This window comes from Sphaerodactylus townsendi, linkage group LG04 (genome assembly GCF_021028975.2).
Source record: "Sphaerodactylus townsendi isolate TG3544 linkage group LG04, MPM_Stown_v2.3, whole genome shotgun sequence".
NCBI classification, from domain to species: Eukaryota; Metazoa; Chordata; class Lepidosauria; order Squamata; family Sphaerodactylidae; genus Sphaerodactylus; species Sphaerodactylus townsendi.
The window spans coordinates 108,227,089-108,243,044 of NC_059428.1; the positions used below are offsets into that span (position 1 = coordinate 108,227,089).

Genomic DNA, 15,956 nt, shown 5'->3' on the forward strand with positions numbered 1-15,956 from the left:
ATGGGGTGCAGGAACTAAATAATAGATATGTATAATTGTAACTGTGAAATTCTGTCTCCAAGATTATACCACCTACTTATGCAATTTTGTCACTAGACGCACCTTATTAAATGACAATGGCACAACAGATCTACTGCATGAATAAATGTATTTGTTACACTAATTCTCATCACCACCGGACTCTTGTCTCTCTGCTGGCACACCTGCTGCCTTTATCCAGCAGAACTAAGTTGGAGTCCTTGTACACCTATTCTTTGTTGCCCCACCAACTGTTCCTCACTTCTTTCATCTTTTCTTGACACCTTTGTGCATCTGATACCAAGTGGCGAAAACTATTCAAATTCATCTTCTCTTTCTCTTCACATCTCTGTATACAATGTAGCTATGTGACTTTGTGTATAAGAACAATAAATTACGTGGAGAGGGACCAGATTCTGAGGTCCATGAGAAACAAATTAATCAGAGGTATAGTGGAGTTGTAAATCTAGAAAAGGGAACAGTGTTTAGGCTTGGGCCTTGATATATTTATTTTATATTTATATCTCACTTTTCTCCCTTATGGGGACCTAAAACAGCAGTCTATTGATCCCTCTGGCAGATTCTATTGCATCATCGCTACCACCACCCTGGGAGCTTGAGCACGAATGGCCCAGGGTCAGCTTAAAATGCCCAAAGTGGGGATCAGAGCCTGGGGCTCCTAGATCTCAATCAAATACTCTGGCCTTTTCTGTAAATGCCATTTATGGCATTTTTAGGTTAGACATAAAATGTTTCCTCTGCAGAGTTTGGCACTGTCCTCCCCCCCCCCCCCCATCCCCACCTTTGGTTTGGAAATGTTTTGAAAACAGGTTTACAGCGTTTCTTTTTGCTGAAAGGTTTCTGAGCTGGATTCCCTGACAGTGTGATCATACTGAAATGTTTTATTTTTCCCGCCAAAACCACAGGCCATTTTCGACACCCCCGTGTGGTCGTCAGTCCTCAAGTTTGGAGCTTGAGCCCTCACTTCACAGCTTTGCTCCTCTTCTCTTAAAATTTATTATTTAGTTCCCCCCACCCACCTGGTTTTTGATATCAATGAATCCGATCAAGGTAGCTGATCCCCACAGCACATGTGTATGTGTGCGGGGAGGGGGGGGGGCAGGGAGCTGGTGGCCAGGGAACAAAATTTTGAGAAGGGGAGTGTGGACAAACTTTGTTGTAAACATTGGGATTGAAAACATTTTCAAAACTGGGTAAGTGGGATATGCAGAAAAGGCCCCTAACCACTACACGATGCTGACTCTCAGCATGGTGATGGAGACTTTTGATGTTACAGTAATTCTACATTTTACTCAAAGTGAGTTAACAGAATTTTATACACTGATTCCCCCAGTCTCCTGTGCTTTTAACTACCATAGGAAAAACATCAGTCGCTTTTAATTAATTAAACTAAGGGCTGAACTAGCTGTGATGGATGGTCCTTGTTTATACTAGTCACATGTAAGAAAAAATCAGCTGTATTCAATTTCATCTAGCATTTTCCTCCCCACCAAGTTTACTTCCGATATCAAAGCGAGGCTGGGAAACAGATTCTTTAAGTACCAAATTTTAGTAAAGTATGGAAAGTGGTAGGGTTTGGTGCCCTTCATCCAGCATGTCCCATTAAAAAAAAAAGTTCCCTTGAGTTGCTTCATGAATGGGTGGACTCTTGTACATACAGAAGGATTCGGCCTAAATATTATTTGTGCTTACTGTCTACTTGCTTAACAGTCCAATGCAGATGGGGGGGGGGGGGGGGTTAATGGACATAGGGAATGGCAGAGGATTGTGGGCACTCACACTGGCAGAGGGAACAAAAACATCAGTGTCTGGCCACCATCCAACTCTGCAACCAACAAGAAGAGCTACTCAGGCATTTGAGTGGATGCTGGTGCAGAGAGGGGGGATGGGATGGGGAGCCAATCGTAGTCAGTCTCCACCTGTGTCCCAGTCCAGGGAATGCTGCCCTCAGAGCCCACAGACACAGGCTACATGCTTGTGCAGTGAGCCTGCTTGGGCTATGAGGCAATTCAGGGAAGCAGGACGGTTTTCAAATTACCTTCGTTTCCGTGCCACCCAAAGCTTCTATGGTGGCAACAAGGCTTCATGCCTGCCTTGTGAGAATTTTGAATGTACATATAACTGGGATGCTTTCTGCTATCTGCCTGAAATTTAGCAGGGGGAATTATTTGGGAAATGGGAACAATACCCTGAGAATTTTATCTAGATGGGTGAGATAAAGTGTTGCTGGAAAGCTGTGGCTCAGTGGCAGAGCATCTGCTTGGTATTTATTCTGAATCTTTAGCATCAAAGGGATCAGGTACCAGGTGACATGGAAGACTTTCACTTGAGTTTATAGAGAGGTATTGCCAGTCAGAGAAGAGACAATACATATTATGATGGACCTAAAGATCCGATTCACTGTAAGGCAGCTTCATGGGTTCAACAGTGTGTCCTGTTGGTATCAGTGGTAATTATGAAAAGCTATAATCAAGAGCATAAGCAAATGCACTAATGATAATGTTTAAAAAAGAAACCAAAAACTAAAATGAACATGAATACAAGTCACCAGGAATGCTCACCTGAAATGTGCCTCTTGAGCATACTCTTGAAATACTGACAGTAATGGTGGTCAAGGGATCTTCTGTTTGATTTCTCAAGACAAAAGACTTTGTTCAAGTTCTAACTTCTCTTTTGACAGCTAAACTACTCAGGCCTTTTCTCAAGTATAGTAAGAATTGGGCAGTTCCATGACTGTTTTAGGAACACAATATGAAATGTTTTCATATTACAGTGAGAAAAGTTTACTTTTTCCCAAGCTTTAAGCTGAATTTATTAGACTTTAGCTCAAATAAAACAAAGTCTAGTCGTATGTAACTGTATCTGCCCACATATCCCCTTCCTGTATTTCTTTCTCTTTAGAAACAAGAGCAGAGGTCTGTTGTTTTTGCTTACACTGCTTCATGAAGAGCCATGCACATTGGTGGTCCTATCAAGAATAGTAACAGTGCTAAACAGATATTAATTCTGTGTCGGAAACTGTATATGTCATGTCTACGCTGTCATAGCCAGCACGGTGTAGTGGTTTAGAGTAGCAGACTCTAATCTGAAGAACTAGGTTTGATTCCCCACTCCTCCACATGAAGCCTGCTGTCACTGTGTTGCCAATATTGTCATGATGCTGCCACTGAAGGCAGTTGTCCCCTGGGCAAGTCTCCTGCTGGTTGCCAGCCTTGGGCTGTCAACTCTAGATGTATTGATGGGCAACCTCCTTGGCCCATCTCAATGTAGAATGGTCCTAGTCCAGGGGTCTGCAACCTGTGGCTCTCCAGATGTTCGTGGACTACAGATCCCATCAGAATGCTGGCAGGGGATGATGGGATTTGTAGTCCATGAACATCTGGAGAGCCACAGGTTGCAGATCCCTGTCCTGGTCTTTCTGAGATCTCTCAGAGAACTCACAGTGAAAGTTCAAGTTATTTCTAAAAACGGTGAAAGACTAAACCCAGAGAAGCCCTTTCTATCACTAAGTCAGGAACAGAAATTGGCGACACGTAGCAAGACTAGACTCAAGGCAAAGTAATTAAAAGCCAAATGGACCTTTAAAGACTTCACTTAGTTTTACAAATATGTTTACAAGACTTCACAAGTTTTCCAAGCTGAGGAAGTTTGTTTCCAAGACCTTGTCTCTCTCTCTCTCTCTCTCTCTCTCTCTCTCTCTCTCTCTCTCTCACACACACACACACACACACACACACACACACACACACACACACACACACACACACACACACACACACACAGAGTCTGGTTTCTTTATGGATCCCCTTCAATGTCACCAGCGTGCACTCATATCTATTTTACACAAGTAATTTGAAATTTTATTCTTTAGAGAGAAATTACCCATTGGACCTTTGCAGAAAAAGTAGCCTAGTTAGGAGGAGACTTTTATTTCCATAGATAGTCAATGTTTAAATACTGTGGCATTACTTCTAATAACAGTCAATTTGTTTAAAACAGCTCTAGTGGAAAGTGTCACTTAAGCACTCACATTTAATAATTGTTCTTTATGTCAATCCTTTGTAGCACTCTTTCCCCACTGTGTTGCAAAGCAGCAAATCCTAAAATTAGCCCCCAATATCTCTTTTTTCTCTTTCATTCATTCTCTTGGGCTTTGTTCAGTTTCTTTCACTGTATAATTGTTTGTATCTTTTTGCCTGCTAGTATTATTTAAGCTGGAAAATGAATATCTTAGAAATCTCTAAAATATCCCCTTTCCTCATTTAAGGATTAAGTTAGGCTTTTTAAAATTCAATAACTTTTCTACACGTTTTTAAAAGACACTGATCAGAAGAAAAAGCACAAAAGTCATACTCTACAGCACAGTTTGCAACAATGAAATAGAATTCCAATTAAAAATTCTTTTTACATTTTAATTGTTTCTTTAGTGTTGACCTAAAATGGTAAAATAAAAGTCAAAAATCAAAACTGCAGAATTCTAGTTGACATGAGGCCATTATAATGTTTTTCATCCTTACTTTCTCCTGGCTTCTAGAAAATATATATTGAAAATATAAAACAAATGTAATATTCATCTAAACAGGTTTATCGTTCAGAAGAAACAAATTTGAAACTGCTGGGATTAAAAGGATAATTAAGAATATTTAATTTCATTGTTCACTGACTATAACCAAAACTATATTGCCTCATCAAAAGATTTTGTGCATCAAATTCTCTAAATTTCCATTTAATGAAAAGGAAAAATTACTGGAAAATGAAATTTGGGGTTATGGATACAGTAACTGGTGGTTTGTATACTTGACTTTTGGGGTACAGTCTTGAAGGTTACAAGGAGCTAAAGGAAGTGTGTCAAGGCTTCGCTTGTTTACCAAATTAAATCCTGGAAAATGGAAGCGCAATGTGGTAAAGTCACTTTCTTAATCTGTTGTTACTACCTTCAAGCCAATAGCAGGAGTGTTAATTGTCCTTTTTTCACATTCAAAGGTACAATGAAGAGGACTCTCGCTGAAGAGATCTTTGTGAGTCCAGCTCACTCCCCGAATACTTTTTGTGAATCATCTGATAAAGACTTAATGATTGTGACAGGATGTCTTCAATGTTAGGCTTACAAAACAGTCACAAGCCCCGCCAGTCTTTTTGATAAACCCAATCGGCACTGATGTATTTCTCCACTCTGTCTAATTGGTGTAAAGTTTGCAGATCTGAGTCTCATATCTTTCACCCAGCTTGCTGCGTCCTCTCCTTTGACACCGGGTCAAGGTTCACATTCGCATCCGATTATCAAAGTGGCATTCATTAAGCAGTGGCCTGCTTTGCACCAAAACGAGTTAGCATGAAGGAAAGCTCAGCCCATTTACTCAGCAGATTTTAGCATTTTAAGGAGGCCCAAATGTCACACAGTATTGCTACGTTCTGAAGAGTTTCAGACATCTCCAGCTGATGATTAATTGTGAGTGATGGGAAATAAAATCCAGTAAAGCCAGCTGCTTGCCATGGTCGGCAAAATTACTATAATGGATATAGGCTGCCAATTTTCCAGTTTTACTGGCAAGTCTTCCAAGTGTAATTAAGGGAAGTTATAAATGATATGGAAATCTATCAAGTCCCATTTATTTTCAGAGGACTCTTTCCCCAGGGACTTTTATCTTCAAGATTATAGTTTACTTTGTTGCATTGACGATTTCAACCACTTCTTGTTTTCCATGAAATCCCCCAATATCACTTCATAAAAAATCAGCTCCATTTTGTTTGCAGAGATTCAAAGCAACAAAACCCTCTTCAGGCCGTTTGCTGTTCTCTTTTTGTAAGCTAAGCTGGGGCCTTGTTTTGCTTTGTGGAAATCCTTAATTTCAAAAACGCCCCTTGCCTGCTTTTTCAACAAGGTGGGGAAGGAACAACATCCCCCCCTCCACAACCAAGAACAATAATCTTGAAGAAATCACGAAGATTTTGACAGAAGGGGACGGTTTCCCCAACCCCACACGAAACGAAATGTTAGCGTGTGGCCTTGCTGCTAGACATTTAGCAGAGGGAGGGTGTTGCTCATTAATGTCGTCTGATTTGGAATAAAAGCATGAAAATGATGTGCAAGGGCCTAAAATTGGAGAGGTAAAGGATGAGTGCACCGTATTCCATTTCTCAATTTCATCCTTTAGAACCACAAAATGGGGGGTTATGCAGTTACTGGATGAGATTTACGGTGACAGCTGTGGTCCTCCCACACAAGGGAGGACCTTCTAATGGGGTAAGGTCTGTTTTGAACAGACGGGGAGTTACAAAACAAGGTTCTCTATTCAGGATGAGCTCTAATATCCCTGGATAAAGAACACAAGACTCGGATTACCTTTAAGAAACTCAAAACCCCACATTTTGTTGCTCCACACACACGTCCACACACAAACACACACAACCTGAATGTATTTTAGAAGTGTTCATAAATGACAGGATTCAAATGCAAGAGAATTTTTCCCCTCCCCTCGACTCTCCAGCCACTGCAAAGAATGCACAGGAAACGGTGCCAGTGGCATATGGCTTTCTACTGTGCTAAACATTCATACAAAAGACAGGTTCATCAGTCATTGGCATAGCTGGGTAAAAAAAAATTAACTCCTGATGGATGTTATTTAGAGCTTACCTGCTGCTAATACATTACCAAAGCTGGAAAACCCACATGACACTGGAACGGCAGACCATGAAATACAGTATGTGCAAGAAACATACCATGCCTGCCAGCTTATCCAAAATAATAAATAAGCTATTTAAACCCCGTGCCTAACATTGGGCCCGCTGCAAGGAACCCTGGGTCAGTCCTACACAGGCCAATTAATGCACAGCATCTGCTGCACAGAAGCAGCGTACGAAGCACTTCCGAATGATTTCAGCAATTAAAAGAAAACTGTTTCCTGCCTGTTCTGACAGCAACTGTTTCAATGCAAGAGTGAGCATCGAATCATTGTGTGCAGCTGAAAAAAATTAACCCTCTTTTTGGGGGGATGGGGTTGAGGGGAGAGAGAAGAGGAAGAGGGTGGAGAGTGAAATTTCGTACGGTTTGGGATTGTTCTTTTGTTGCCCTGCATTGTGTTTTTCTGCCAAATTAGACAGAAGGCTTGGAGGGATTGCAGGGCCTTCCCCGGTATCACCTTCTGATACACTGGGACTCCCTAAAACGATGGATCAATATCAACCCTGCTGACTCGTCTGCAAAAGTGAAAACCCTTCAATTACTTTTTTGAGACCTTTATATTTTAGAGCACAGGTGCCTGAATAGAATGCGTTTGAAAAGCTCATTGGGGTGGGGTGGGAAGGAGGTCACACACGCAACTTTTAAGCACAACACAAAACATAACAAATTGAAGGGAATAAAAAAACACCAACCTAACATCTCTGAGCAGCTCAAAAGCACAGTTAGAATCTTATTTTAAAACCACCTTCTTTCTAAGCTGGAACGTGAGTGCGGTTGAAAGAAAAGTCCACGATATCCATATATCCCTGTATTTAGCTACTCTGGGTGAGGTGGGAACAGATTGCCAGAACCCACCTGCTTGCAAACTAAAAATTTGCAAAAAAAAAAAAATGATGACAACTTGAGTTGCAAGATCATTGTATATAACATGGAAAATGCCTACATTGTGCAAAACCTGAGAAGGGCAACAGTGACAGAAAGGGTATGAAATCAAACTCTGTGACTTTCAAAAGGAATCCTACCCAGTGCTTTTTAGCATCATCTGCTTGGGCTAGTGCTGTTCTTTGAGGTTCTTCGAATTTCTATGACTGGCATCAAATTCCAATGCAGAAAACAAAAATCAGTATAAACTAAGTAACCCTTGACCGAATTCCTTGACATTGTCCAAACCTGTGTAAAATAATTAATGCCATTTTCCCCCTTCCTTCCAAATTAATTTTGAAACAGGAGCTACCGAGTTGAAAATATAATTAGCAGCAATTAGCAGTGCTTGACAGATGATTATTAAACTTTTTATGCCACTCTCCCTTAAAGAATTAATTTTGGCAGAGCGCATCCCAGATTTTCTGACCCTTGATTAACCAAAGGTTAGTGATGTTCCCCTGACAGCAATAAGCACCAATCATGGTACCCCCATTTATCCATAACACGTGCACCCAAAGGTTCCAGAAATTTCCAATTTCCATAAAGTTTTTACAGTGAAAGGCACATAATAGTCATTTCTGAAGAACTATTTGAAGTGTTGAAAAATATTTACGAGTGTGAGGAAAGTTAAGATGAAAATCTATTTGTACTAACATGGATAAATGTTTTCCCTTTGGAAAGAGGTTATTTTATTTTTTATTTATTATTATTATTTCCTTGCAATATTTTTAATTTGAATTTTATAACAAGCACATCAAAATCTGGGCATTTACAGAGGAACCTTTGGGTCAAATCCAGCTACATGTGAACTCTCTCATCAATTTTTTGCATTGCATAAGATCAGGGCTGGGGGAAAAATACTTCCTGTTCCCATGTTTTGGCACAGAAGGTAGCATAACCCAGAAATGAAAACCCATTTCTAATTTATAGGCACCAGCACTACATTTTTAAGTGTTAGAGTGGCCACGTTATTTGTTTTGTATGGCACTGCCTCAAGTTGACACCAACGCATCTCTTTGGAAATACTCGCACATGAAAGCAACTGGGCTCCTCACGCAGGAGGGACAAGTGCAGCTAATCAATATTTGGTGCCCATTAAATTATATCACAAAGCTACGTAAAAGGTATTATTTAAAGCAGCAGCCTAATTAACCATCCAATTCCTGGGCCTTCCCCTGCCATCATTGTTCTGCCTTGTTATACAAAGCACTGCTAATTACCCAAGGCCAAAAGAATTTATTTCAGACTTTAAGAGCTCCGCAGCAAGCAAGGCGTCAAAAGAAACAGGGAAGCAGTTACAAGCAACAAGTAGTATATTAAAAAAATATACAACCCTACATTTTACAAGAAATTCAGAAATCTCCTGTGGCGTGTTTAGTGAAGTGAGGGAAAGAGGAGATTGTAAGGTGTTTTTCGGTTTGTTGCATTTGAACATTCTGGAAGACGTAACGATGTCTGGACATTATCTGTAATCTCAGCAAGACGTATTTTTTCCTAGGTTTTTTAAATTGAGTGTTATGGAACAGAACAGCTCTGGTCTAAAATTAAATAAGTCTGAAACCTTGCATTTACCATTTGACTAGGACAGTATTTCAACACTACTTCAACATAACACAGAACAAATTTCCATTTGCTACTCTGTCAAGGGGGCGATGTTAACACATGCATTTCAGGCTATCTTTAATAAAAGTCTGATTCAGAATTTTGGGTAAAATGTAACTGCACAATAGTTCTTTTTTAAAAAAATCCAAAATGGTACTAGGTACTCTTTATGATACCAGAAAGTATTCATGTATTTATTCTTGTAAACAAAAATTCTTCTTCTGCACAACGTTTTAAAATATACATGACAACTTCACTTTGTAAGACAAAGCCATTGGGTCGAACAACTTCACTAACTTGATCTAACTACCTTGTGTAGAGATGATTCCAGATAGGATCCATTGATTACTTTTGCTTTACATTTTTTATACAGAAATATGTAAATAGTAGCAATCCGCACAGATCTTTAACCTGTTTCAAACTCAGAAACATGTTGCTATTTACAGTATTGATTTTCAACCCACCCATCCCACCAAAGCTGTACTGCTTTGGCCAGTCTACTCAGATATTCAGAAACATCCCAAGATAATGTAAAAGCCACAACCCAACATGTACATAAATTAAGCTAAAGAATGTGGATTGTGTATGAAGTGGATGAAGACACTCCTGTACACAAATGATTCCTCTGGAATTCAGCTCTCTGCTCCCAATCCATGGAGTTCTATTTCACCTGGCATGCACTCAATTTGACCAACTTTCCCAGCTTCAGAAAACACAGTATAGAGCAGGAACAGAAAGAAGCAGCCAGAGTGATACTTTCCATCTTTTACTTTGAGCATTCCCCACCCCCAAGAGAGACAGCTGTGATAAGAAATGTATGCTACTTTCAACTTCTTCCTCCCTATCTCCACTACCAGGACAGATTGCAAAGCAGCTTTCAACATTCAAGTTTGTTTTTAAAGCTTTCAAAAATGTATTGCAGACAGGCAGAAGGAGGGTTTCCAGTCAGAAAAATCAACATCATGGGCAACTTCATGCACAAGTTGACTGGAGCTCAATAATTCACAACCTTCTAATTTCTTACTCTAGAACCATGACAGTCTTGAACAAACTACCCTACAGTCAATGGTTATTTAATTCTATATAATCTCCCTCAGATATCACAGCTCCTATATAATTTGACACAGAACCCCATAGCGCAGAGTGATAAACTGCAGTTCTGCAATCAAAGCTCTGCTCACAACCTAAGTTCGATCCTATCGGAAGCTGGTTTCAGTAGCCAGCTCAAATTTATCTCAGCCTTCCATCTTTTCAAGGTCAGTAAAATGAGTACCGAGATTGCTGGAGGTAAGGTACGGATGAATGGGAAAGGCAATGGCAAACCACTTCGTAAACAGAGTCTGCTTAGTAAAGTGCCATGATGTAATAATTAATTACATTTTGAATTACATTAATGGGTGGTTCTTTTAGAGGTCACATCACCCCAGTCTTGCACCGCCTGCACTGGCTCCCGGTGAAATTCCAGATCATATTCAAGGTGTTGGTTTTGACCTTTAAGGTCTTTTGCAGCTTGCGGGCCTCATATCTTCGCGACCATCATAGCCCATATGTCCCAAGCAGGCCTCTGCGATCCACAGAGGCAAATTTACTGGTAGTACCTTGCCCCTCAATGATGCAGTTAGCTTCTACCTGGGCCAGGGCTTTTACTGTCCTGGCCCCTGCCTGGTGGTACACTCTTTCACCAACCGTTCAGGCCCTGCGGGACCTTGGTGAATTCCGTAGGGCCTGCAAAACTGAGTTGTTCCACCAGGCTTTTGGGGAGGCTGGCTGCGGATTGCCTGCCCCCTCCTGATGCCCCCTGCACCATATTTTCATACCATCTTTGGCATTGCCTCTTGTATCATATATTCTATACCACCTTTGGCATTGCTGGTCCCCTCCCTGCCTTAGGTTCAGACGCCATCAACCAATATGGGTATTATGATGCTGCTATTGTGATTTTTAAGGGATTTTAATGTTTATAATTTGTATTTGTTGTATATTGTTGTATTGTTGTTGTTGTACACCACCCAGAGCCCTCTGGGGATTGGGCGGTCTATGAAATAACAACAACAACAACAAACCAGCTGAGGTTGTCCCAGTGGTAATCGGCACACTGGGTGCCATCCCGAAAACACTAGGGCAGCACTTGAAACATCTTCGAATTGACAAAATTAACATCTGTCAAATTCAGAAGGCAGCCCTGCTGGGATCGACACGAATACTACGCTGATACATTACAACTTCCTAGGCCTCTGGGTGAGGCTCGAATTGTAATGAAGGGCAACAACCAGCTAAAGATCTGGCAGCTGTGAAATCTACAATAATAATAATAATAATAATAATAATAATAATAATAATAATAATAATAATAATAATAATAATAATAATAATAAAAATAATAAAAATAAAAATAAAATAAGAAGAAGAAGAAGAGGAGGAGGAGGAGGAGGAAGAGGAAGAGGAAGGAGGAGGAGGTGGTGGTGGTTACCATCACTGACATAGCAGTACCCAGTGAGGTACTGTGGGTGAGGCTCGAATTGTAATGAGAACAACAACCAGCTAAAGATCTGGCAGCTGTGAAATCTACAATAATAATAATAATAATAATAATAATAATAATAATAATAATAATAATAATAATAATAATAATAATAAGAAGAAGAAGAAGAAGAAGAAGAAGAAGAAGAAGAAGAGGAAGAGGAAGAGGAAGAGGAAGAAGAGGAAGAGGAAGAGGAAGAGGAAGAGGAAGGAGGTGGTGGTGGTGGTGGTTACCATCATTGACATAGCAGTACCCAGTGTGGTACTCTGGGTGAGGCTCGAATTGTAATGAGAACAACAACCAGCTAGAGATCTGGCAGCTGTGAAATCTACAACAACAACAACAATAATAATGCTCAATTAGGAAGGAATATCTTAGAAGGGTAAGAAAATTTTTGAAATCAAAGCTAAATGAAGGAAATACAATAAAGGCAATTAATACTTGGGCAGTACCTGCAGTACGCTACACTGCTGGCATAATTAACTGGACACAAGCAGAATTGAACACCCTGGACAGAAAAACAAGGAAAATTATGACCATAAATCGAGCACTGCACCCAAGAAGTGATATAGACAGACTCTACCTAGCAAGGTCAGGAGGAGGAAGAGAGCTGCTCCAAGTCAAGCAATCAGTAGAGGAAGAGAAAAGAGGCCTGAAAGAATACATCCAAGAAAGCCAAGGGCCAGCACTGAAAGAAGTCCACAAGGCTGAAATGCTGAAAGCCAAAGAATCAAAAGAAGAGTATAGAGCCCAACAGTTTACACAACATGAAAGGAGCAGTGGCTAAACAAGCCATTCTATGGGCAGTACTTTAAGAACACTGAAGGGAAGGTTGACAGCCAGAAAACATGGGAGTGGCTCAGAAAGGGAACTCTAAAGAAGGAAACTGACGGCCTGATTTTTGCTGCCCAGGAGCAAGCATTACAAACAAACGCAATAAAGACACAAATTGAAAAGTCCTATAATGACCCAAAGTGCCACCTCTGCAAAGAGAGTGATGAAACTGGAGCACATTATCTGCTGTTGCAAGAAAATAGCCCAAACTGACTATATTGAACGTCACAATAGGCTAGCAGCAATGGTGCACTGGAACCTTTGCAAAAAATACGGCCTGCCCTGTAGCAAGACCTGGTATAAGCACAAGCTAGAGAAGACCACAGAAAATGAAGAAGCAAAAATACTCTGCTTTAGCATACAGACAGACAAACACCTGGCACATAACACCTCAGACATAATAGTGGTAGGAAAAAATGTTTAGATCATAGATGTTGCAGTTCCAGTTGACAGCAGGGTAGAGGACAAAGAGCTGGAAAATATCACGAAATTCAAGGATCTACAAATTGAAGTCGAACGATTATGGAGAAAAAGAACAACAGTAATTCCAATAGTAGTCGGTGCTCTAGGAGAAATCCCAAGAAACATTGAAAAGCATCTGAAAAGCCTAAACTTGGACAAAACATCAGTCCACATGCTGCAGAAAGCAGCACTTCTAGGAACTGCACACATTTTATGCAAATACCTCTAATATCCTAGGTCCTTGGGAAGAACTCAATATTCAGAGACGAATTACAGACACTTGTGCTGTATTGTTATGTATGTATAATAACAACAACAACATTACTGTGATTGAAGACAAGAAAGTGACCATCATCGACATAGCAGTACCCGGTGACAGAAGGATCATTGAAAAAGAACACGAGAAGGTCACTAGATACCATGATTTGAAAATCGAGCTTCAGCGTCTATGGCCCAAACCAGCTGAGGTTGTCCCAGTGGCAATCGGCACACTGGGCGCCATTATGTGCAAAGAAGCTGATGAAACTGTAGATCATGTCCTCAGCTGCTGCAAAAAGATTGCCCAGACTGAGTACAAACGGAGGCCAAGATGATCCATTGGAATTTATGCAAGAATTACAACATAAGAACAGCTAGGAACTGGTGGGAACACTGTCCAGAAAAGTAATGGAAAATGAGAAGGTCAAGATCCTGTGGGACTTTCAAATCCAAACGGACAAAGTGTTGAAACACAATACATCAGACATCACCGTGATCGAGGTCAAGAAAGTGACCATCATCAACATAGCAGTACCTGGTGACAGCAGGGTCATGAAAAAGAACACAAGAAGGTAACTAGATACCAGGATTTGAAAATCGAGCTTCAGTGTCTATGGAACAAACCAGCTGAGGTCGTCCCAGTGGTAATCGGCACACTGGGCACCATCCCGAAAACACTAGGGCAGCACTTGAAACATCTTTGAATTGACAAAATTAACATCTGTCAAATTCAGAAGGCAACCCTGCTGGGATATACTACGCTGATACATTACAACTTCCTAGGCTTCTGGGTGAGGCTCATTGTAATGAAAGGCCAACAACCAGCTAAAGATCTGGCAGCTGTGAAATCTACCATAATAATATCACACCATGGGGTCAGTAATGACCCAGTACTTGCACCTTTACTTTTATATCTGTCAAAATGGAGTTTCGTGGCAAATATAATTGTAATGGGAACATTTGGGTCAATGCCACAAATGTTAAATTTGGGGGGGGTGATATTAGGGGAGCTGAGAGCTAAAAAATAACCTTGATCTTGGTACACAGGATTAGCTAGGTTGCCTCTGTACAACTACAAGTGACACTGGCACACAGAAATGCCAAGCGAAACACAAAATGAGGTCATCCAGTCATATATGGAACCACAGCCTATCATTACAGTTTTATACCCACTGGTGATCTGAACTGCTAGAGAATGTTCCAACTCTAGTGTTGCACTATTAGTCATGTGCAATGACGAATGACTGCATATAGAAAAGCTCATCCCTGTCAGAAGGTGCATCCAATTAGTCCAATACTGCCTAGATGAACATGCAGACATACCAATTTCTTGTTTGCAGTGGGGGCATGGCTTCTGTTGTTCAGATTTTGTAAATAATGAACGCTGACTTTTGCTAATTAAGCAGGTTCAATAGTAAGGATTCAGGATTTAGTTCAGCATTCCAGCACCTTAACGCTAAACGTATTGGCCAGGATCCATAACTGGACCCACACACCCAAGGAGGCCTTGAGTTATTCTCAAAACAGCTATTCCTCCTACTGCAGGACATAATAGTTTTGAAACTCAGGGAAGGTTCAAAAATGGTTTGCAATACCCCAAGAATCACTGAACAGCTATTTTCAGAGTTAAGTCACTCTTCAGGATACACCTAAAGAGCTTTATGGATCCCAGTGATCCCACTGTTATCTCTATGATTCTGCTCTTAAATTATGCACATTCAAGTCCTTTTGATTTTTATGTGTAACTGGAAGCAGGATTAATCTTCTCTCTCTGGGAGATATGTATTTTCCATGCAGGTTTCTGGAGGCAGCCCATATTTCTGCCTTCAGGGAAACCTCAAGGAACTGGAAAGCAAAGTTGTACTGTCAAGTTCATAAATTCAGAGTCCCAGAAGTTATTTTCCCCTCACTGCTAAGTAGGCAGTACTTCACAAAACAGGATTTAAACATTAAAAGGATATAGAGAACATCTGAGCAAATAGTAGTTTTTCATACAGACTTCAGACTAGTAGCCAGAAAGGAATAGGATTAAACCACAGTCAATATCATATGTTAAAAAATAAAAGCAGGCTCTCTGTAACTTAAACACAGCACCGGGCAAACAAAGATGTTAACTCATCTTTCTCCACACTTTTCTGAGATGGTATTTCTGAATTTAATCTTCAATAACAAATATATTTTCTTGGCAATGTTTGGATCCCATTACTGTGTGTTCTGAAATTACAGAAGTCTTCTTGTGAAACACTACTTAGCAATGACTTTGCCCAAAAATATCTTCAGCAGAGTTCACATAGACAAACTTTGCGGACATGCTGCTCACAGCAGTGTTAGTATAATACACAAATGAAAACATTTTTTTTGCTATTTTCCACTAATATTGTTTCACACCTCATTATATTATTAACTGGTAAATACTTCAAGAAAATAAAAAGGGTACTTAAGTACTCCTTAGGCTGTCTGAAAAGTAGGGGGAAAAACACAAAATCAGGACGCATTCAAATAGTGGGACAAAAAAACTAGTGTGTAAGAGTTCCCGTCCCTTGTACTTCAGAGCTCTGAAAAGCTACAATGAATGATCCTTGTCCTGATGGACAGCCAAAACATGTAAGCTGAATCGCGCCATCTCGCCGCTTA

At 40.4% G+C, this 15,956-nt stretch overlaps 2 protein-coding genes across 3 annotated transcripts in view; one reads left to right on the plus strand and one right to left on the minus strand.

Moving 5' to 3' along the window:
* The window catches only part of GGACT (gamma-glutamylamine cyclotransferase), a 30,103-nt gene extending 24,905 nt beyond the window's left edge, over nucleotides 1-5,198 (plus strand). Inside the window, exon 3 of the mRNA XM_048493112.1 lies at nucleotides 5,023-5,198. Within this exon, the coding sequence (XP_048349069.1) occupies nucleotides 5,023-5,047 (25 nt within the window). The 3' untranslated portion in view covers nucleotides 5,048-5,198. The remainder of the gene's footprint in view (nucleotides 1-5,022) is intronic.
* PCCA (propionyl-CoA carboxylase subunit alpha) overlaps nucleotides 1-15,956 on the minus strand; it is a 345,506-nt gene that overhangs the window by 4,943 nt on the left and 324,607 nt on the right. The gene's annotated exons all lie outside the window — the stretch shown is intronic.